The sequence below is a fragment of the Rattus norvegicus genome, chromosome 3, assembly GCF_021556685.1.
Source record: "Rattus norvegicus strain SHRSP/BbbUtx chromosome 3, alternate assembly SHRSP_T2T, whole genome shotgun sequence".
NCBI classification, from domain to species: Eukaryota; Metazoa; Chordata; class Mammalia; order Rodentia; family Muridae; genus Rattus; species Rattus norvegicus.
In genome coordinates, this window is record NC_141536.1 from 152,017,971 (window position 1) to 152,041,529 (window position 23,559).

At 50.1% G+C, this 23,559-nt stretch overlaps 1 protein-coding gene across 10 annotated transcripts in view; it reads left to right on the forward strand.

Annotated features, from left to right (window-relative positions):
- Hnf4a (hepatocyte nuclear factor 4, alpha) overlaps positions 1 to 18,952 on the forward strand; it is a 61,769-nt gene extending 42,817 nt beyond the window's left edge. For 2 of the 10 annotated variants that reach the window (XR_015682109.1, XR_015682107.1), the window contains exons 4-11: positions 4,401 to 4,507; positions 5,111 to 5,266; positions 8,871 to 8,958; positions 10,237 to 10,392; positions 12,023 to 12,259; positions 14,815 to 14,967; positions 15,979 to 17,913; positions 17,965 to 18,949. Coding sequence is in view for 6 of the 10 variants with exons in the window: in XM_087649741.1 (XP_087505867.1) it covers positions 4,401 to 4,507; positions 5,111 to 5,266; positions 8,871 to 8,958; positions 10,237 to 10,392; positions 12,023 to 12,259; positions 14,815 to 14,967; positions 15,979 to 16,121 (1,040 nt within the window). In the remaining 4 variants the exon portion in view is untranslated. Of the gene's footprint in view, positions 1 to 4,400; positions 4,508 to 5,110; positions 5,267 to 8,870; positions 8,959 to 10,236; positions 10,393 to 12,022; positions 12,260 to 14,814; positions 14,968 to 15,978 lie in introns of all 10 variants that reach the window. The other 8 variants (XR_015682110.1, XR_015682108.1, XM_087649757.1 and 5 more) reach the window with 5 other exon arrangements.
- The last annotated feature ends 4,607 nt before the right edge of the window (positions 18,953 to 23,559 follow it).

Below are 23,559 nucleotides of genomic sequence, written 5' to 3' on the forward strand. Positions count from 1 at the left end.
GTTTCTGCCCTCCTTCCTCAGATCATTCTTCCTTCCCTCCCCTCAGAAGGGCCCTTACAGGTATTCGGTGCAAGTTGAGGAGTTTTGTTGGAAAGTTAGAGCCTAAGGATCCCACCACACACACCTCATTCTAGCAGGCCTCCACTGCTCTGACATAGAGGCCTATGCCCCCTCCCCCTTCCCCTGCTGTTTCCCATGGGCTCCCCGGCTAACCTCATCTTCTCTTTGAGGTTCCCTATGTGGAAGGGGAATGTGGTGTATGTGTGAATATCAGAGACAAGATGAAGGACTCCAGCCTAAGGGCTTCCTCTTGTACAGTTCCTATAGCTGGTGATTCTCTTACCCAGTTTCCTGGGATAGTAAGCACCGGATGATTACCATAAGCACTGTGTTTCAGAATGAGTCTCTCCTATAGAATTTTCAGCAGGTGGGAGGAAAGTGGGCAGGCCAACGGAGCTAGCTAGTAAGTCTAGCATGTGGTCATGTGGCTTTGGTTAAACAGAGTTTTTAGGGAGAAACTAAGGGAGGCTTCCAGCCCTACCTGGGCTCTACTTTTTCAGATGATCCACAAAGCCAAGCAACTCAAGATCCTAGCTCCTGAGAGAGGAGGAGACCTACCCCATCTGTTCATAGTTCAGCCTTGAAACGAACTGCTTGCTTCTTTGGGCTGGGAAATAAACCAACCTTCTGTCAGGGAGACAGGAGAGCCACTGAGTCACTGACAGATAGTGCTAGCCAGTAAACCCGTGTGTGTGTGTGTGTGTGTGTGTGTGTGTGTGTGTGTGTGTGTGTGTGTGTGTGTGTGTGTGCATGTATTATTGAGAGATTGTAAGGTACAAGTAGACCAGGAGGGCAAAGCATCCTGGGGGATGTCTTGGGCAAGCACAAACAAGGCTATTGGGAGATCTGCCTGTCCCCAAAACCCTTCCTCAGCTTGATGGAAAGATCCCAAAGCCACTGACCAGGTGACTGGGGTATGTTTTCATTATTTTCCTGTCAATGTCTCCTGCACATGAACTTAATGGACTGGACATCCTAAAGTTCTCAAGATCAGAAAGTGAGCTGGAAACAAGGCTTGCAGAACAGCTAGGGCTAGTGAAAGGGGGATCTACCCGGTTCTCAGGTAGGGAAACTAAGGCAAGAGCAGAGATATGACGTGCTGGGATAGAGTGAAGTTTAGAGTCTCTCAGAACCAAGCCTTCAAGCTCTCTGGATTGAAATTTGGAAAGATCCTCTTGGGGTGGCACATTCTGTTCTTGGTGACTTAAACCTCTGGCATAGCCTTGGAGAGCTCACAGGTCCGTGAGCCCTAGACAGAGGATGGGCCACAGAGGCCACAAGGAGCTTCCCTGGAGGAGGCAGACTGGGAGAGGGGGAGTCTTGGGTGTTAGTGAAGAAGAAGACAGCTGATGGAAAAATCTGTCCTGTGACTGAAGCTAGGGAGAGGGACACCTGCACGGCCTTGGCTCCCAGGCCCAGGACAAAAGCCCAGCTGCTGGCAGCAGAAAGCCAGGCCAGAGACCACAACCAAGAAGTACAGGAGAGGCCTAGCCCACCCCGTAGGACCTTCCTCCCAAGCCCAGCTGAACCCCTACGGCCCACCCAGGGCTCTCTAGGAAGACAGGCTCACGTCCTCTCCACCTCTGTCCTGTCGGTTAATATTCAATGGAAGTTACATTAGGTCCCCGACCCTGCTAATACTGCGCAAACATTAGGAAAACATCATTCCGTGGCTGAGCTTGAGGGTGCTGATAAGAGTCGGCTAACCTTGAGGATCTCTATCCACAGCTGCTGACAGCGTCTTTCATTCCGCCCGCCTCCCCGCAGCGCCCAGTGGGGGCAGGCGACAGGGCAGGCTGGGCTGCCAGGGAGGGGTGTGGTAGGCTGGTACAACCAGTGCGGTGGAGGGATTTGTACACCTCAGGGTCTCTGCCCTATCCTGACCTACCTTTCTGTCTCTGGGTGTTTGAGTAAGATCTTACTTTTTCTTTTCTAGATTTATTATTATTTTAATCATTACTGGGCTGTGCGTGCGTGCGTGCGTGCGTCCGCGCAGGCACACTCAGAAGGCAGAAGAGGGCATTAGATCCCCTGGAGCTGGAGTTACAGGTGGTTGTGAGTTGCCTGATGTGGGTGCTGGGAACCAAACTCACATCTTCTGTAAGAGTGGGACAGTCTCTCACCAAAACTGAGCCGTCCTTCCAGGCCTCATTATGTGTAATCCAAGCTGTGATTGTCTCCACTTCCCAAATGCTGGGATTACAGACATGAGCCACTGTGTCCGGCTCTAGATTTCAACACTCTGAAATCAAGAGAAAGTTGGAGGGTAGAATGGGAGTGTGTTCCTTGAAGCCATGTGCTGTCTCATCCAGTGACATCTGTCACTCTGTAAGTATTTACTGCAAACCCACTGTGTGTCGGGTTGTACTGTACGGGCCAGACTGACAGTAAACAAGAGGGAGGAAGGTCTGGCTTTTTGGAGCTTGGGAGCTAGGTAACAAAAGAGTCCCCCAAGAGTTGATACAACTGATACCTTGGGGAAGTTTAAAATAGAAAAAGAGGGCGGAGCCTGGGGCACAGTACCGTGTCAGAGGGGGTTGCAAAAACATTTGAGGTGACAGGGTTTTTTGTTTGGTTGGTTTTTTTAAAAGATTTATTTATTTTATGTATGTGAGTACACTGTAGCTGTCTTCAGACACAACAGGAGAGGGCATCAGATCTCATTACAGATGGTTGTGAGCCACCATGTGGTTGCTGGGAACTGAACTCAGGACCCCTGGAAGAGCAGTCAGTGCTCTTAACCACTGAGCCATCTCTCCAACCTGAGGTGACACTTTTTAAGAAGACTTGCTTAATATTTAATTGTACTCACACACCGGCACACAGTTGTGAGCCATTTGATATGAATTCTGGGAACTGAACTCAGGTCTTCCACAAAAGCAAACCTGCTTTTAACCATTGATCCATATCTCCAACCCCTGAAGGTGAGAGGAAAGGGATTTCAGGCATCGGGAATGTCTGGGGTGACCCTGAGCCATAGACAGCCTGTGTGCATATCCAGATATAGGGAGAGGCAGGTGTGGACAACAACTGAGTGACAGGGAGGTGGGGGCGGGGCAGAGTCCTAAGGACTATGATGAATGATGACAGACATTCTGAGTAGAACGTGATGTGTGACCTGGATGTGTTTAGAGGGATCCCGAGAGCAGCTCACCCTCCAAAGGGTAAATCCAGGAGTCTTGACTCTCAGGACCTCTAGAAGGGCCTAGTGCAGCCCAGGGAAGGATAGTAGAGCCTTCAGGGTCAGAGCAGGGTGATCACCACAGCAGTCCCCATGAACTAGGGACAGTCTGTGTCTGTGTGCAGGGAAGACTCTGCCTGCCAGCCCCTAAGACAGAAGGCGAGGCAAGGAGCAGGCTGAAGGGAAGAAACCTTAGGTAGATGGGGAAACAGTGGCTCCACCCTCCCTCCTTCTTACTTCCACAGTGAGGCCCTCAGACTCCAGGGGACCGGTGGCACAGCAAGAGGACCTTAGGTCCATACTGACTCCACTAAGGGTAGATGGTGGGTCAGAGGTCTGTGAAACAAGGCCGTAGGTTCCTGAATTCTGGAGAGTTCCTGGTGAGGCAGGAAAGAGACTGCTTCCTCTCATTCTCCCAGGTTAGAGAGCAGGATTCCTCCCAGCACTCAGTCCACTGGAACAGCTGGGCCTCTAAGTCCCAGCCTGGGACTTCTGCCTGGCACTTCAGAGTCATTCTGTGTCACTAGGGGACAAGGTCTGCTTATTGGGAAGGGAGGACACCAACAGGCTTGCAAGTAGGAATTGTGGGTTGGAATGTCAGCAACTCTCTCTGTGTGGCTCAGACTGTGGTCTGTCCATGAGCTGTCACTAACCTGTCCCTAGCAGTGGCTTCTCATTTCTTCAGCCTTCTTGTTTGTTGCCTATGGGGCCAGGGGAAGTTTTCGCGTGTGTCGTCTTTGCAAACTGAGAAGATCCTATATGTGGCAGGCAAAATTGGTTCAGTGGAGCAAGGTCCACCAAGCCTGATAACACATACACCATGGCACATGTATGTTGAAACACACACACTCACACACACATACACACATACACACACACACAGACACACACACACAGACACACACACACTCACACACACTCACACACATATACACACACAGACACACACATTCACACACACACACAGACACACACACACACACACACACACACACACACACACACACACACACACACGGTAAACACCCACCTGCAGCACTCTGGTGACCCTAGTCCAGGTTGAATCCTCTCCTCCCACATCTCCCAACCCTTTAACGATCACAGGACATCCTCCCTCAGCTCAGTGCTCTCCTTACCCCTCTCTGCCTCCTCCTCATAGCCGTCCAAAATGAGCGGGATCGGATCAGCACGCGGAGGTCAAGCTACGAGGACAGCAGCCTACCCTCCATTAATGCGCTCCTGCAGGCAGAGGTCCTGTCTCAGCAGGTACTAAGGAATCTTCTTAATAACCTGGGCTCCCTTCTAGGGGGAACTTACTTCTATTTCTGTCTCCCCCAACCAGACCCTGGAGGCCCACAGGGACAGGGCCCTAGGTACCACAGAAGGAAAACCAAACTCAACATCACAGACTGGTTTGTGGCAGATCAAACTCAAACTTAGGTCTGGCACCCTTGGGCACTGTCTAGTTCATCCCATTGCCAGAGTTCATAGGCCACACACACTGATCTCTTGGAGATCTCAAGAACCAAACAGAAGTAACCATTGCTACAGGTGGCAAATGGGCTCAGCCAACCACTGGCTGTGTGACCTCAGGCAAGTCACAGTGCCTCTCTGAGCCATGGTGACCTCGTATATGAGATGAAAGTGGTACTGTCTTCCTCTTCTAAGCCAAGGGATTCCTGGGACTCCAGAGCTCCAAATGGAGTCCTCCCTCCTTAGGAGTCCTCCCCATCCTTTTGCTCAGAGCTTCCTACCGACCTGGCTAGCTGTCACTGGACAGGGAGACCTCCTGGGGTAGGGGCTCTCTGTAAGGGACAGGAAGGGCAGGGAAAGGCCCTCCCCCCAGCATTTCCTTGTCACCTCCTACAGATCACCTCCCCCATCTCTGGGATCAATGGCGACATTCGGGCCAAGAGGATTGCCAACATCACGGATGTGTGTGAGTCTATGAAGGAGCAGCTGCTGGTTCTGGTCGAATGGGCCAAGTACATCCCGGCCTTCTGTGAACTTCTTCTGGATGACCAGGTAAGCATGCTGAGAACAATGGCGGACACTGGGCCATCGGGACCCAACTGACCCCCCAAAAGACATAGCCTTGAGCTGGTTTGATTTTATTCTGTAAAACACGTGTGTCCAGAACTATAAATATTAACTCAATCCCCCAAAAGACTACATAAAGTAGGAATGTGTCCCATCTTCCGGGCGAGGAAACTGGGGCACAGAGAGGTTAAGTAAATTACTCAAGGTCACACAGCCAGCAACCAACGTAACAGGGATTAGGACCAGCCAGAGAAGCTCCAAAGTCCAGACTCCACATCATTCTGCTTTCCCGGAGGCCAGGCCTCAGGAGATCTGACTTAAACTCCGGTTTTAAGGCCAGTTCCCTGTGTGTCTTGGGGCAAATTACTTCTCTCCAAGGCCCAGTGTTCTTATCTGTCAAGTGGGAGTGCTCTTGTTTGGAAAGTCCGGATGGGTCAACAGCATTTCAGCTGGACCTCCGCTGTCCTCCCCAGTGCTGTCTCGTGCTTCCCCCCAAAATGGCTTAAGTCAGCGTTTTGTTTTTCAAGGCACCTTCTCTGGACTATTGGAATGGATCCATGGAGGGGAAGGGTGGGGGTAGGGAGCAGTGCGAGTCTGGATGGATAAGTTTCTGAAATGCCTCATACAACGACTCCAGCTCCATACACACCCCTTGGCCTCCACGGACGGCTTTGCTACCTCCAGAAAAGAGAGGGATTGCCCTCCCAACACTGAAAACACCCGCTTTTCCATATGAGTCTGACGTTGCCTTGTCTCCTTTCTTTCTTTTTCTTTTTCTTTTTTTTTTTTTTTGAGGTGGGGGGATTGTTGCTTTGAGACAAGATCTCACTACGTAGCCTTGGCTGTCCTGGAACTCACTCTGTAGACAGGCTGGGTTTTTTTTTTGTTTGTTTGTTTGTTTGTTTTGTTTTTTGGAGCTGGGGACCGAAACCAGGGCCTTGCGCTTGGTAGGCAAGCGCTCTACCACTGAGCTAAATCCCCAACCCCAGACAGGCTGTTCTTAAACTCACAGAGATCCGCCTGCCTCTGCCTCCTGAGCACGAGGTTTAAGGTATGCACCACCATGCCTGGCTGCATACAGTCTCTTAGTCTCTCAGTTCCAGCTGCTCCTCTGTGCAGAAGCCAGCCATCACCCCCAGCCTCTAAAAACATCTATAAGAAAGCCATGGCCCTCTAGGTCAACACTGGCTTGGTTGGTCTTTGCCTCTCCCCGAGGCTGAACCCTGGATGCAGCTCTCCTTTAGAGAGCTGACAGTCAGGGATCGTGTCCGAGCTGTCCCTGCTTTCTCCCACTCCTCCTCATGCCTCAGCCCCTGTCCCTCTGCTGGAGAGCCCGAATTAATGTTTAACGCCCCCTGTTCCTTCCCAGGAACTTAAGAGGACAACAAGATACCCCCAAGCTGAGCAATTGTTAACCTCTATTTCCCACCCAAACCTCCCTGGCTGGAGCTCAGAGCATTCTCTGAGGGCAGTGATGGGTGGCCAGTAACATGGGCCAATCATTAACACCCCCTTGCCTGCCCATACCCCAAAGCTGCCATGTCTGAGGGTTGGACCTGGGAACCTATTCATGGTACACGAGGAGCCCATCTTGCCTAGTGTGGATGAGGCCACCTGGGAGATTTGGGGACATGACCTTCCAAAGGATCCACATTTCCATCGCTCTAGAAGCCATCTTCTTGTTACACTACGTAGCCATTTCCTGGCTTTAGAAGGCCAGCTCTGACTAGACGAGGCCTAAAGAGACAGAGTGATTGGCCTAAAGCCCAGAGCACATTGGCCACCAGGCTGAGATTTGACTTGGTCCTCAGTGTTCTGCAGGCTGAGAGCACACCGGAGCCTACTGGGCAGCGTGCACTCAGTGGTTAGTGTCTTCTGCATCCCTTCCTGTTGCTCACGGAAAACAGTCTCACCTCTAAACTTTCCCATTCCTTCTCATCTTTGGTTTCCCTCATGGTTCCAGCCATGGTGGACTGGAAAGGGGTCGTAAGCAGTAGGCTCAGGAGGAACTGGATCTGGTGAGGAAGTCAGGGTGCTATGCCAGTCATCCCTCCTTTCCTCATTCTTTACTTGGCTTGTTTCATTAAGGGTCTGTGTGTTTCCTGTGTTCTGAGAGCCTCTGGGCTGCACAGCTTTAGAGAGGCTTACCCTGAGCTCCTTTCGATGCAGCCTCCCTGTCTCATTACTCTGTGCTCCCTCCCTCCCTCTCTTTTCCCCCTTCTTCCCATTGCAGCACACCCAATTCCTAGTTTATCATTCTCTTCTCCTCCTCGCTCTCACAGCCTGACAGTTCTATGAGCTCAGAGACCATTGTGTCCCCACACTGTCTAATAGAGTATCTAGGAAGGATGATGAGATAGTTCAACTGGGAAAGGTGTTTGCTGCCAAGGCTGATTCCCAGGACTCACGGGGTAGAAGGAGAGAATCATTGTTCTCTGACCTACACACACACACACACACACACACACACACCTTTTTAGAAGAGCACACAGAAACACCTGACCCTCCCAGCATGCCTTGCTACCTGTGACCACCTACAGAGGTTACCATCCTGTTGCTATGCCCTGGTATTTTCTGGTTGTCGCACTAAGGCCAATGGCTCTAATGCACAGGCGATGTCCCAAAAGGCATCTGAACTTGACCTCAAACTTTAGTCTCTACACACCACGATGCAAAGATAGGACCTGGCAATGGGTCACCTGCCAATCCTGTACTTGGCGTGAGCGCATTTTAAGAACTGGCATCCAGGAGTTGGGGATTTAGCTCAGTGGTAGAGCGCTTGCCTAGCATGCGCAAGACCCTGGGTTCAGTCCCCAGCTCCGAAAAAAGAAGAAGAAAAAAAAAAAAGAACTGACATCCACACGGAAGCTCATGTAAATTCTCTGAGTGTCACAGACTCTTAAAGTGTCAGGGGAATACACGCTCTGTGGGTATCTTTAGCACTGGTGACTTCTCAAACTCAGCGGAGCTTTGGAACCAACTGGGAAGCTCGTTGTCTGTGTATCCCAGGTCCAGCTCATACACACAGAGTCAGAGCCACTGAGGACTGAGCCCAAGACTATGAGTTTCCCTAAAGCACCCTTCACTGTTCCCTGGAACTGGTACACTGGTCGGAACTTAGGACCCACAGCTTTAAAATATCTGGGGCAAGTCGAGGGTCTTTGGGGACCCTGACAAAACCAGGACATAGCTCCTTGCCCAAAGAACACACAAGTTCACGAGCAGAGCAAACAGGAGGTTCCCTGTCTTGGACAGCACATGCCTCCATATTCCTGGTCTTTGAAGAATCCATTCTTTGTTTCGTTTTCCTTTTCTTTTTTTCCGGAGCTGGGGACCAAACCCAGGGCCTTGCACTTGCTAGGCAAGCGCTCTACTGCTGAGCTAAACCCCCAACCCCATGAAGAATCCATTCTTACTGCTCGCTTCACTAGTCATGAGAGGAAGGCAGAGGTTTTATGGTGTGCTCTTCAGAGTTCAGGTAGGCAAGGCAGAGGGAACACTGTTCTGACTTGCCAAGGCCACCGACTTGACTCTGTGCAGCCTCCCACCTGGGGTACAGGTGCCCGACTTCCTGCCTTCTTTCTTACAGGTGGCGCTGCTCAGAGCCCACGCTGGTGAGCACCTGCTGCTTGGAGCCACCAAGAGGTCCATGGTGTTCAAGGATGTGCTGCTCCTAGGTGAGGAGGCTGCCCATCCCAGCCAGAGCTTGAGAGGCGGAGCCTGGCTTGGTGCACCCATGAGAGAAGGGTATCTCGATAGTAACACACAAGGACCAGGCGGGCAGATCAAAACTATCCCAAACTTGATATACTGATGTAAATTGGTAATCCCCGCTACTAAGGAAACACAGGTTTACAAGGTCAGGACATGTCTGAGTGGATTAAATAGGGAGTTCATACCTGAGAAACGTAAGATAATCTTATTATCTTCAACTAAAATAACAAATAGTTTTGTTTTTTTTTAATCTAGTAACCATCAGTTGAGAGCACACTAATAATACCTTGAGCTGGCAAGATGGCTCAGGTGGTAAGGACCTCTTGCCGAAACTTACACCTGAATTCAAACCTAGGGACCCACGTGGTGGGAAGAGAGAGCCAAAGCCCGAGATTGTGCGCTGACCTTTGGGAGCACATCGTAACACACAGATTACTCCCCCAAGACAAACAAATGAAAGGCAATTTAAGAAAACATTTAAGGGGGGCCTGGAGGTATAGCTCAGTGGCAGAACACGTGGTTGCCCATACCCCGACAGCAACAATTAAACTGAGTGTAACCCAGCCATGTTCTTAGGCTTGACCAGAGCACAGGATTCCAGAATCCAGCTCTCCGATGGCTTCCTAATTCAGATGCAGGAGATACAGGTGCAAGGGAGGGAATTCTCCCAGCCTTCAAGTTACAGAGCAGTGTGCTGTCCACAGAATCTCCAGCACATTCCAACGTTCTTTCTGGAGCTGAAAGGAAAGGTGGCCAGGAATGGCACAGCCCTTCCTCCCAGCCCATGTCACCTGAGCCTTCAGGGCATTTAATTTGGAACACTTGTGTAACATCCCTTAGATGCCCAGTACTATGCAAATGTCCAGACATATGTTTTAGTACACCTCTTTCAATACACCATCCCCAGATATTCTTCAGATATTCCTATTTTATAAGGAAACTGAGGGACAGCCCTTAGTGCCTCCTAAGCAGGCCTTGACTTTGTTTCCTTCATCTTGAGTCATGCAGGTGAAAGGAGTTTGGGGGACATGGAAATCCTCTGAAAAAGCCAAGTTCTTAGCTCACCCAGGACTCCAGACAATCACCTTCCTCACACTTGCCTCATATTTCTGATCTGTAAAATGGGCACACTGACCTAGTAACTCCCTCTTAGGAGTATCTACGACACTCTTAATTGCAAACCATAGCCAGAAGGACAGGGGTCAACCGAGGTGATAGTCCCATCTCCTCTACCCATTCAGGCAATGACTACATCGTCCCTCGGCACTGTCCAGAGCTAGCAGAGATGAGCCGTGTGTCCATTCGCATCCTCGATGAGCTGGTCTTGCCCTTCCAAGAGCTGCAGATCGATGATAATGAATACGCCTGCCTCAAAGCCATCATCTTCTTTGACCCAGGTATCATCCACACCTCCTAAGCTGACTTTCACACCCTCAGACCTGCTGTCTCGATCCTGTTGGACTTACAGCCTGTTGGGTTGTCATGACAACCAGAAGTACTTTTCATCAGACCCACTGAGTAGATGAGGCAGACCAGGGTTCTCAGGGCAGAAGAACTCAGCAGGACACCAACTACAAAGACCTGGCTTTTACTTTTCTCATCTTCCTTCTTATCCATTATCCCGAGCATTCTTTTTCCCATCCTCCCAGGGCACCATTATTGTGACTTTTCCATCTCCATTGACTACTGCTGAAGCTTGCAGTGCTATTCTTGTCCCGTCATCTATGGTCAGCGTCTTCGGCTTTTCGCTTGTTGGAACGAAGATACTGGATCCCCCTCCTTTATGACTCTCTCTGTCCTCTCTCTGTTGACTGTGCTGACTCTCATGCCTGAGTTTGCACAGTATGCATGTAGTCGAATCTTGGTGCAACACCTGCTTTTGTTTCTCGGTTATCTCAGGCTTGCGGTGCCCTTTTTACCTGCTGCCTTGCGGACCTGTTGGGCGCGAGGCGCTGTCCTTGGTGCTGGCCCCTGATTTCACAGAGATCAGCCGGATTATCTTAACATGTTACCTGCGAGATAAGAGCTGTTGTCCCCCATTTTCTTTTTTCTTTTTTTTTTTTTTGGTTCTTTTTTTCGGAGCTGGGGACCGAACCCAGGGCCTTGCGCTTCCTAGGTAAGCGCTCTACCACTGAGCTAAATCCCCAGCCCCATGTCCCCCATTTTCAAACAAGAAGATGGAGGTGCACAGAGACTTGTTCAAGCAAGGCCACACAACTAGAAGCTTGCAGAGCACGGATGTGAACTTCAGGCTCTTCATTGATAATGTGGTCTTTCCAACTCATGGTCTTGCTTTCCACTTGCAACTCTCCATTCCCCAGAGAGTAAAGGTCTAGCTCTAGTCCTGTGGTGCAAAGCTTGGGGCTGAGCAGGTGGCCATGGCTCAGCAACAGGTATGATATCGCTGGCTCTAGGGCAGAGTCGGCAGCTTGGCTGAGGGCAGGGGACCTAGTTGAGTCATACAGAACATCCATAAAAGATGATTGGTTGCTGAAAAAAAAGGTGTAAGGTGTGAGTGGTGTGCCTTTCTGCTGGAGGACATGAAGCCTCAGCCGAGTCCCCAGGTGACAGGTGGCAGGGAGGGGGGAATCTCTTGATGTGACAAGTGCAGGGTCTAGATCGTGGGACCTTATCTGTGGGCTGGGAGCCTCAAATTCACATCATGGCTCTTCTAGCAACTGGTTCCATGAGCTTCCCAAGTCTTCTTTATTCCTTTTGCCCAAGATAAGAAGATGCCAGGACTTTCAATAGCTGAGCTCTCATCTAGTGCGTTCAAGATGCTGCATTTGATTCCTAGAGCAGCATAAAAAATATTCAAAAGAGAAATGAGATCCTAAGATGCTGTACTAGACTTCCTATCTTTCTCTGCTTGGTTCTAGGAAGCCACTCCTTATTCTAGAGTAAGCTGGCTATGGAAGACCCTAAATTCTTGCCCCAGCACTGGTTAAAGCTCCCTGGGTTCCAAGGTCAATAAGCCCACAAGTTAGGGGACATTTGGTCTTCACCTGACCACCCTTCCCATTGCAGATGCCAAGGGGCTGAGTGACCCAGGCAAGATCAAGCGGCTGCGGTCACAGGTGCAGGTGAGCCTGGAGGATTACATCAACGACCGGCAGTATGACTCTCGGGGTCGTTTTGGAGAGCTGCTGCTGCTCCTGCCCACTCTGCAGAGCATTACCTGGCAGATGATCGAGCAGATCCAGTTCATCAAGCTCTTTGGCATGGCCAAGATTGACAACCTGCTGCAGGAGATGCTGCTTGGAGGTCTGTAACTCTGGGGGGATGGTCTTTGGGGAGCTGTAGTGCTGTGTCTCTTTGGGACGCAGGCTTCATCTGCATCTGTGTTTGCTGGCCTCTAGACCCCACTGCTTCCTTGATGGGAGCCTTGGACAATCTCCCTTGTCTGTTGGACCTTGGAGAGAAGGAAGGAGGTCCATTTGTTCAGACGCAGAGGGAATAAAATGAGTCAGACAGTCATGTTGTAAGGTGGGGGAGGGTGTCATAGAAATAGACGATAACCAAGTGGATAATAAAAAAATTAAAAAAAGACAAGTCATGCGGGGGCCTTTGGATGAGTCAACCAAGAGGTGCTCCCCTGAAGTGGTGTCTAAGACCAATGGGTAAAAATTACTACATTTTAAAATCTTGGGAAACATTCTAAGCACAAGTCATTTTTTTCCAGGCTCTGAGGTAAGGGAGGGGCATGCATGTGTGAGGCGTGTTGGGTGGAGGAGACGCAGGTGGGAAGTCACTAGAGACCAAGTCCTAAACAAGGCTTGGTGCGCCAGGGTCAAAAATATTGAGTTTTTATCTAGGAGCAAACATGAGCAAACCCTCAGCAGTAGGGAGTCTGTGAGGCAGCCTGGGAAACAGAGGGAGACTTTGGAAGGGAAGGATGAAAGGAAGGAAGGAAGGAAGGAAGGAAGGAAGGAAGGAAGGAAGGAAGGAAAGGAGAGAGGAAGGGAGGGAGGGCAAGAAGGAAAAGAAAAGAAGAAAAGGAAGGAAGGGGGATAGGAAGGAAAAAGGAGGAAATTGTATTTTATTCAGTCTACAACTTTTGTAAAGAGACTGAAAATTAAACTAAAGTTTTAAGCAATCCCGTCTAACTTAGTGATCAATAATGAATTTCAGGGAGCAGGGGATAGAGAAACCCGTCAGGAATATTACTCTATCCCATCATCTGAGATGCTGGTGTCTTGGACTGTGGGAATGGAGCAGGCAGAGAGAGAGAGAGAGAGACTGTCTGGATCCAGCGGATGCTGAAGTGGGCGGTGGCAGAGAGGACAAAGGGTCAAGGGTCAAGGCTGCACTTGTGCTCTGAGTGGTGGAGTCAATGGCGGGATGCTTCACTGATGAGGAAAATGAGAAAATACCTAAATCTGGGTCTGGGGTCAGAAAATCCAGGTCCATTCTGGACTGACACAGCAGGAGCATTAGAAATCCCAAGCTGGGTTACCAAGACCATAAGTACATACATCAGATGGCCCAGCAATGGAGGAAAGGCAGCCCTGGGCTTTCTAGCATTTAGGAGTCAGAAGAAGAAGTGTTATGGAAGCGTTAATCAAAAATAAATAGATAGATAGATAGATAGATAGATAGATAGATAGATAGATACCAGGTAGGGGCATTGGAGAAAAGCAGGAAAACCAGGAAATCCAAGAAAAGCCATGTTTTCAGGAGGACAGGTTGAACAGTGGTGTTAAATGGGGGTGGGGGGCAGGGAAAGGGGCATGGGAGGCGATGGACTAGGGAAGGAGGGAGGAGAGCCACAGCCTGCAGGCTCTCAGTCCTTTTGTTGAGAGCAGTATCAGAGGGCCGGGAGACGGAAACCAGATTGGGAGGGAATCACAGAGTAAGCAATGGCTGAATGGGAAAGAGATGAATCTGATCGGAGGCATGGCAGACAAACCCCCGCTGGGTGGGAGAAGCTGAGGTTGATTCCGAGCCAATGGCCTTAACCACAGACCATGGCATCCGGTCTGAACTAAAAGGAAAACTAAAGACAGCGCCCAGCCACCCTTAGAGAGAAGTGGGGGAGGGTCAGTTCTAACCCATCAATAAGTCTGAAGGATTCTTTCTGGGGTGGGCGACAGTCAGCAGGAGAAGCTGGAACTGGAGGTTTGGCAAGTGTTGGGGTGGTATAGTGAGTGACCCCAAGTGGAAGCCAAGGCTGTCTGCCTCAGTAGCATTGGTTACTTGGGAGACGTGTGACTCCTTTTTGAGGGGAGATATCCCGGGTGTTGCTTAGCTGCGTGTCTGTCCTCTGAGATATGAGTAGAAATTTCTCCAGGAATCACAATTAAAAAAAAACTCCAGAAATTGACCAGTGTCTCCCACAGCGAGAACCACTGGTAGGCAGTAACTCACATCCTTCTCACAATGACCCTGTGACTGGGAGGTTGTTGTAGGTCAGGTGTCATGGCTGCCAGGATCAGGAGCTGTGGTCTGCATCCCAACACATTTGGGTGAGACAACCTCCCTGGATGCTGCTGTCTCGTCTGTAGAATGGATGATAACAGGGTTCACTCTCCAGAAGTAACGGGAGGATCAAATTATGTCCAGTATAGAAAGTGCTTTGAGCCTGTACCCACACGTGAGGGGGGCCCAGCAATTAGTGATCATCTTACTACACAAGCGAAGAGACTACTCTTTGCACTTAAGCTTAGACGTGCCTGCTTTTGTTTGAGGGATAAGCGTCCAAGAGGCAAGGTCGGTCTTGATGAGCAGACTGACTGCCACATTGGAGGAAATGGTGTTTCAAGGCTGTGGTCCTTCTCCAAGACTTCCAATCCTGACTGATGCCTCCTCCTTGTCTACAGGGTCTGCCAGTGACGCGCCCCACGCCCACCACCCCCTGCACCCTCACCTGATGCAAGAACACATGGGCACCAATGTCATAGTTGCCAACACGATGCCCTCTCACCTCAGCAATGGACAGATGTGTGAGTGGCCCCGGCCCAGGGGGCAGGCAGGTGGGCAGCCTGGGGTCAACTCTACAAGGGGTAAGGAGGGGGTCTAAGAAAGAAAAGAAGGCGGGAGAAGATTGCACTAGAAGGGGGAATGAGGGACATAGCTCTCTGTGTTCCCGAGTAGGGAAATGAAGGGGTCGGGTTGTTGATGATTAAAGCTGTTTATTCAGTGCGGCTGCGTCTTCAGGGAGGTGTTTGATGATGTCAACTGTACGAGGCAATCCACTAGGTGAGGGGACCATTGGGAAAACATTTGTGGGCTGAGAATTCCATCTATTAGGTGACCGCGTCTGTTGAAGTAGGCCTGGCCAGATGAATACGGTCATCCATCTGGCAGGAGACCGGTAACTAAGTAGGACTTAGCTCCTCAAAGAACGGGATCATCAATGAGATGAGGTGGCCCCCGGGGCGAAAGGGATTTCATTGAGCCTGGCTGTGGGAAAGTCGTCTGCCAAACGAAAGTAGCCAGTAGCCTGAGACGAGATGCCTTCTCCTTTGTGTTTTTCTTCTGCTAAACATTGAAGAAGGGCCCTGCTAGGCCCTGCTGTCTCGTCTGTAGAATGCATGAAAATGGCTCTCCAGAACTGATATAAAGTGCTTCGAGCCCGTACCCACACGTGAGAGGGGCCCAGCCATTAATGATCACCCTACTCTTATATCTAACATCTTATCTCTGGGCCTCAGCTGCTGTCCTTTCTTCCAAGTCAGGATATATATATTTTTTTTTACCACATATATTATTACTTCGGGGACCAGTCACACCTGGACCCTGGTCTGGGACGAGCAACCTGAGTTTCCATGTTAAATGGTGGCCCGATGGGTAGTAGGGCCTCATGAAATGTAGATTTTAGGGTCTGGACACCTAGAAGTTTGAATCATAACCACCTTAGGGATTGGATTCCTCGTCTTCTCTTATGGAATTACCTCAGCAGGTGGATGAGCTTTCTCTCAGCTCTTTGGTTATTCCCACAGAGGTTGGGTTTTGGGGTAACTTTCACTTCTTTCTCCTTTCAGCCACCCCTGAGACTCCACAGCCATCACCACCAAGTGGCTCTGGATCTGAATCCTACAAGCTCCTGCCAGGAGCCATCACCACCATCGTCAAGCCTCCCTCTGCCATCCCCCAGCCAACGATCACCAAGCAGGAAGCCATCTAGCAAGCCGCCGGGGGGTGGGGGTGAGGCTTCTGCTGGCTCACACCCTCAGAGAGCGCCTGGGTGTAACTTAGTCACGGCAAAGAGGATGTGACAAGAGGGACCAGTCCCAGAGCAGCCACTGAAAGGGCTTGTAGGCCCAAAAACATGCGCTGAGGATCGCATGCATTGCCACCCCTGACCCCACATCCGGAGGGCAGGGCTTTGCCTTGAGGAGACCCCGGCGGGGGGATGTCTTCCGCTGCCTGGACTCTTCTCAAGTTGAAGCTGCCGTCTTCATCTTCCCCTCATATCTTCCCTCAACTTCTTCACCCCTAAAGGACAACCATCTGCAGATGTTGCAGGACCTTGTTTAAAAACAACTCCCTTCTCTCTCAGCTGGGGCCTCTTCCTTCCTGGTGCTGGTCAGGGGGCCTGGAAACAAACCTTCTGAGGTCACATCAGCCTGCATTGTAGTATTCCTCTCTCCTGCTGTCCCAACCTCAGGTGACCTGCTACCTTCCTCTATAGTTACCTTCCTCTGCCATCTGACTTCTCCAAAGCCATCTCACTGGAGGCTGAGGAAGCCATGACAACCATTTTCATTCTGAGAACCTTCTGTAAGCACTGACCTGGGTGAGGTAGAGGGTAGGAGTTGCCATCCCTCCTCTGCCCACATCACGACGATTCTTGCCTCTAGCACTAGGCTATTAACTTTGGAGTGATAGGCCCTATGGCTTTCTACAGCAGAGAACCACCCAAGGGTGGTGATTAAACAGAATGTGGAGAGAGGGTGGCCGCCATTGGGAAAGTACCTAGGAAGAGGCAAGCTTTGTGTTTGTCCCTTGACAGGGAAGGTAGGCTTCTGGCTAGTTTTAGGGGACAGCAGCCTGGACAAAGGCCTATGGGTAGGCAAAATAGTATAGGAGGGAGGCGATGAAGAAATTGGTTCCCATGGAGTTGTGATAGGGCACACGCTGGGGACCATTGAACGACAAACTGAGGTCAGGGGTAGCTGCCGTGCGGGGCTGTCAGAAGATGAGGACAGCATCCTGCAGAGATAGGACTGCTGAGATGGATTGAGGAGGCCATGCTAGAGCCTACGGATGAGACAAAGGGATGGCTCAGAGTTCTCCCAGGACCTGTCAGTCTCTTCCGTACTTCCAGACGACGTCACAAGACGTTAGACAGCCATCATTCCATAGAACCTTCCCTGCAACCCAGACATCATTATGGAAGATATAAGTAGAGGATCTTAACTGCCTCACAGGAAGTTCTTGTCTCCCCTGGTATGGAATTCAGAGAGTTCCTCGTCCTTTACCCGTGTCAAACCCAGAGGCTTACTCTCTCCAGAGCTGGCCAGCCAGAGACTGTTTTAAAGTCCCCTGGAAGTCAAGAATCCAGTTTACTGATAAGAGTAAAGTTGATCCAGGACTCCTGTCCTTTTTTCCCACTGATCTACCCAAGTATTGGTGAGGAGCAGCAAGTCATGGATCCTGGAGGAGGGACCAGTCTAGTCTGGCAGTCAGGGCTGAGGAGTTTGGGTGAGAGGCAGAAAGACAAGAAAGCCTGGGTTTCAGGCTTGCTTGAGGAGCTACATTCAAGGTACATTCTGGAGCTCCTCATCCCCAGCAGGCAGAGATCCACCCCTGGCTAACTCTTGACGACTTTGCGGAGCCCCTATAAAGTGCCTCTGACCAACGGACACAAGAGGAATATCCCCTGGAAATGAACCAAGTGGAAAGAATGAGCTGTGAGACTGGATAGTTATGGTGCCTCAAGCTGATCCTTCTGAGTGGATGGGGCTAGCACCCCAGTGTCCATCAAGCGAGGTCTATCCTTCTGAGTGGCAGGGCTAGCACTCCAGTGTCCAGAAATTCCAGTCTTAATGATAGGTCCTCTGAAAAAGAGGTGCAGAGGAGTAATGGGGCCAGCTGCTTAAAGCAAAAGAATACCCACAGGCCAGGACTGTCAGAACAGGTTGAGTCAACCCCTTAAAGCCAAGTTCTAGGTCTCAAGAGTGGCTTTTCCATGCTCAGAGCCCTCAAGACTTCCTTGGCCACTCTCACTCCAGTGCCCCCAGAGACCCCAGCCAGATTGCTCAGACTGCCCTGCATGAAGGCAGGACAGTTGAACTCCTCTGGTCCTTATCTTCTATCCCTCCATCCCCAGTGACATCATGAGAAGAGTAGGTGATGTTGGGATTTGGTGGTAGCAGTCTTCTGGGGCGGGGGTCAGTCGCTGTCCCAGTCAGTCCTTTCTGAAGGAGAAATCCATTCCACATTATTAACTTGATTACAACGCAGGAAGCACGCGATAAAGGAAAGTCTACTCTTCTGATTGCAAGCTGAAGACACTACGTTGGAGCCTTTTTCTTCTGAGCCTTGTTTCTAGTACATAATACGATGGGACTAAGTAGAAGCTGCTGGTGGGCAAGGGTGGGTGCCACAGTTTTTCCCCAAGAGCAGCCTCTTTACTTCAGGGAATTCTCGGAAACTTTCAGGATTCGGGGGGCTTCCCTGGGAGGAGACGAGAGAGGATTAGAAGCGGACATCCACGGCTTCTTGTGATGACCACGCCTTTTGTCTTTGCTAGAACTCTCTGTGACTTCCCCTGGTGAATTCTAATCACGGACTTCACGCCAAGCATCCGGAAGTACGCTGAGCCCCCATCAGATCAATCAGCACTTTCCTGTGGTTGTGCAAACATCACTGGGTCCCACACTGATCCCCAAGTCCCCACCATCACTGCCCAAGGGGTTAAAAAAGAAAAAAAACCCTCAAAAACAGTTCTTACTTCTGTGTTTTAGCAAAAATTTATCAAACAAAATAAATGATACATATGTTTTCTAAGTCCTTTTACTGGTGTCTTTTCCCACATAGTGTTAGAAATAGGACAGTCTGGCAGCATTTATGGTGGACAAGAATCCTTTCTTTTTAATAACCCTTCCTATCAAGAGGTTAAACTTTATGAATAATCTTTTATCATCTAGATGGGGAAACTGAGGCTCAGGTGATTTTCTATGAAAGTCAAAGGTAGAAATCCAATCTTCCGCCGTGTGTGTGTGTGTGTGTGTGTGTGTGTGTGTGGTGTGCATGTGTGTGTGTGTGTGTGTGTGTTTGTATGTAGAAGGCTGCATATGTATATGTATGCGTATGTTTGTGCTGAGGGAAGACAGAATGACTTCATGTGTTGTTTCAAGGACATCGCCCACCTTGTTTCTGGAGACAAGAAGAGACAAGGTCTCTTGTTGGCATGGAGTTCACTGATTAGGCTGTTAGTGGCCAGCAAACCCTGAGGATATGTTTGTCTTCATTAGGGGGGTTTAAAGCATTTTCCAGGGGCTAGGGAGATGGCTCATTGGTGAAGAACACTGACTGCTCTTCCAGAGGACCAGGGTTCAATTCCCGGCACCTACCTGGTGGCTCACAACCATCTGTAGCTCCAGAACCAGGGAATCTGACTCCCTCTTCTCTCCTCCAAAGACAACAGACAAATGTGGGCCAAAGCATGCATGAAGGGGATATGTCCACGCATATTGAATAAATAAATGTTTTTAAAACCATGTGATTCCACACCTAACTTTTATACATGGCTTCTGGAGTTTGAACTTGGTTCCTCATGCTTGTAAGATAAGCACTTTACCAGCTGATCTGTCTCCCCAGCCCCAGCCCCTGCCTTCTTGACTCTAAGCATCAGGTTTTTGGGGAGAGTGAAAGTTGGTCCTCCTGCCTAAGAGAGGAGTGATGAGGGAGAGGGTAACGGAGAGATTTTTAAGAATAGACAGAGGTTCGAAGATGGAGCCCTTTTTTGGGCCACCTCAACCTTTCAGAAACATGGACGCCAGGATGTCATAAGAGCAAGGATAATGAAGTGCTGTGTATGAGGCTCTAGTGGTCTTTCCCCCTTCGGTAGCTGGCCTGATGTCATCAGTGGCCTGATGTCTTGCCACCGCGGGTCACCTCCTCACATTCCTGTTTGTATATTGGAGGAGGCGTGTGCTGGAGCCAGCCTGTGAAAGCAAAGTGAGGTCAATTTCTCTTCCCAGACATTTTCCTAATACCATGTTGGCATCTTAAAACAGTGGAGGGTGGGGGGAAACTCGCCATCATACTGATCAATGGGACAAGTCTGGGTTGATACTCATGGATAGCTCACTAATCCAGCACCTCAGGGCATTCAGGGATGATGGGACTTTATGACACTCAGCTACAGTGACACTTGTAGCCCTCCTAAGGGGTTCACAACCATTCTAGTTTACGAATCACACACAGTGTATGGCCAGTCGCTCCACTTCGGCAAGCCCCAGTCATAAGGGGCTGAGGAATACTGGCCTCACACAGGTTTCTGGGGGAGAGACTAACCACTCCATTTTCTGTCTTCAAGAGCACCCATTAACTGTCCTTCCTGGGCCCTGGGGCCACTCCTGCCTCCCTGTCCATTCCCTCAGCCGGTGAGCACCAGGAAATGTTTTCACGATGTTGCAATAAGCCTTGACTCCACTCCTGCCAACACGGCTGTGGGGGTGGGGGCCAGAGGAGAACATTCGGCCCTAAATTGTACTTAATAAGTCCATATCAAAACCATAAACCTTGGACTGCCATAAATTCCCCGACCTTGGGTCCTCCACCTCACCTGCCCTTTGCCCTCCAGTTTCAGTGGAAGCAGTCAGAACCTCGAATCTGGTTCCCATTCCGGCTACCAACCAACCTGAGCTAAGATGTCTAACAGCCCTCCCCTCATTTAGAGAGGGCAGAAATGAAAGTTGAGGAAACAGAGGGACCCGAGGGTTGGCTAAGAACTGGAGCTTCTTATCCCAGCAGGGCCCCAGTGCTCACGGTGGGGCCTGGAGAAACACAAAGAGCACCAGTTAACAGGCAGCTTCAAGAGCCAAAGAAAGTCTCAGGTAGCACGAGTGGCCTGCCACCCCAGATTGATGAGGTTGCCACCTTCCTCAGTTTTGGAGCCCAGATCACCTTTGACTGATACTTCTCCAGTCTACGTATCCTAATGTAGAATCCGAGCTAAAGTCTAAGGGATCAAGGTCCCAGAATCCCTTGCAGCTGTTTGACGATGGAATGGAGTCACGAAGTCAAGTACAGTGAGCCTGGGTGCTTCCTCTTTGCCTGGTTTGCTGGACACAATGAAATTCCACCCGTCTGGGGCCACTATTGTTCTGTCATATAAGTGAGGGGACTGGTTTAGGAGGAGAAAGGGACTTGCCAAAGGTCCTCAGTGGTTGTGACAATGACCAGGAGGACACTGAGGAGACACGAATGACTCAACCATTGTGCAGTGGGCACAGTAGGGCGAATACTGGAAAGTGACAAAGGTCAATGGGCAAAGACCCAGCGTGAGGCATTCTGGGATTACAGAGAAGCGACGCCACGAGCCACCTCCCTCTCTCCCAGAGTTCATCTGCTCACTTTGTACAGGGAAAAGCAACGCATAGCTCACTATGAAGAGACAAGGAGGGGCGGTGAGGTGGGAGGAAGGGAGACGATTGCTGATATCCAGGAAAGGGAATGTCCCGTTGAAGCAGTATCGAGGCAGAGAAAAGCACACTTGAGGTGAAGTTGAAGCCAGAGAGGCCACAGAAGAACACACATGGGAGGAGGTCATCATTGCCATACCAGCCCAGCACACGTCACCTGGATCTTCTCCATCCCCAAGCCTTCTCGTCTCTTCAGTCGGTTTATAAACACTCCCTTCAGAGGCAAAGGGCTAACATAGATAGGAAAGCCGTAAACAGGAAGTGACTGCAAAAGTCAAGTGGAACGAAGGTTAATTTTAAGCTGTAGCCAGACAGAAATGGCTCAGCTTTTGTTTCTTTTTCCTTTTGTGTGTTTGGTTAGTTTCTGACACACTGTCTCCTGAGTGAGGATGGAGTCTGAAGCTAGCCTCCAACTCTCAGTCTTCCTGCCTCAGAATTCTAAGTGCTGGCATTATAGAGGTGTGTCATCATACCGGCATCTCTAACTGTCCCTCCCTCCCTCCTTCCCTCACTCTTCCCTCCCTCCCTTCCTTCCTCCTTTCTTCCCTCCCTCCCTCCCACCCTCCCTTCCTTCTCTAGAAAATTAAAGCAGAGTGCAGTGCGGTATGACCATCTCTAGCTCCAGCTATTCAGAAGGCGAAGGCAGGAGGATGACTTAAGCCCACACATTTTCAGCAAGCCCGGGCAACAGGGCACGACTACTCTCAAAAGTAAAGTGTGAGATGGGTGACTGACAGGTACTGCAAAAATGTTAAAGATGTCTCACCCAGGGGTTGGGGATTTAGCTCAGTGGTAGAGCGCTTGCCTAGCAAGCGCAAGGCCCTGGGTTCGGTCCCCAGCTCCAAAAAAAAGAAAAAAAAAAAAGATGTCTCACCCAATAGAAACTTTTTCCTTGACGTTTTCAGAAGGAAAGTCCAGGAAAGGGGCAGATCTGGCGGTGGGGTTGGAGGTATCACGTCACCCAGTGCCTTTCCTATGCATCTGTTAAATCTCCCAGCATCCCACAGTAGCCCTTAGCTCACTTCCAGAAATATGCTTGCTGGTCTGCTCACAAGTGGTGGGGCCTCGAATGCTGGGCAGAGGAGTCTGGAGTCTGCTTGGGCTGTGATAACACACCAGTGACTTCAAAACCGGGAGGGCTACGGCCAGCATGTGTGTTCGAAAGGTCCTGCGGCTACAGCGCTCAGGGTGAGGTATGGGCTCTGCTCCCATTGTGGGAAGACTAGAGTTCTAAGAAAAGTGTCTGCGCCACGGTGGCTTCAGAAGAGAGAACACAAGCTGGAGGTTTGTTCTCAGAGGTTGCCAAAGATGTGCTGGGCACTTTTCCGAATCTTATGGATAGGGCCAGGGCAGCCAGGCCTTCTAGAGCCTCAGAAAGGACGTGTCTATCTGCAGTGCGGATGTGAAGCGAGAAATCCAGACACTCTAGATAAGGCGGTGATTCAACTTGCTTCATCATTTTTGTCTTCCTTCCTTCCTTCCTTCCTTTTTAGTTTATTATTTTATTTTTCAATGGTCTCACTGTATAGACTGGAACTTGCTATGTAGATTAGGCTGGCCTTGAACTCACAGAGCTCTGATTGCCTCTGTCGTCTTAGTGCTGGGATTAAAAGCTCCACTACCACAACCGTTTCTTTTCCTCTTTTTAAAATGGCATTTATTTACGTGTGTGTGTGTGTGTGTGTGCGTGTGCACGCGTGTGTGTACGTGTGTGCGTGTGTGATTGTGCAGGCTCATAGCATGACATACATATGAAGGTCAGAGGATAATTTGCTAGAGTTAGTTATTTCCTTCTACTGAGTTAATTCCTCCAGGGATTGAACTCAGATCACCAAGTTTGGTAGCGAGTGCCTTTACCTGTGGAGTTCTCTTACAACACCTCAACAGACTGGGTTTGACTGTTGTCCCTGGTCAGACTGGGTCTCATATAGCCCAGATTGGCTTTGAATTTGCAATTAGCCAAAGACA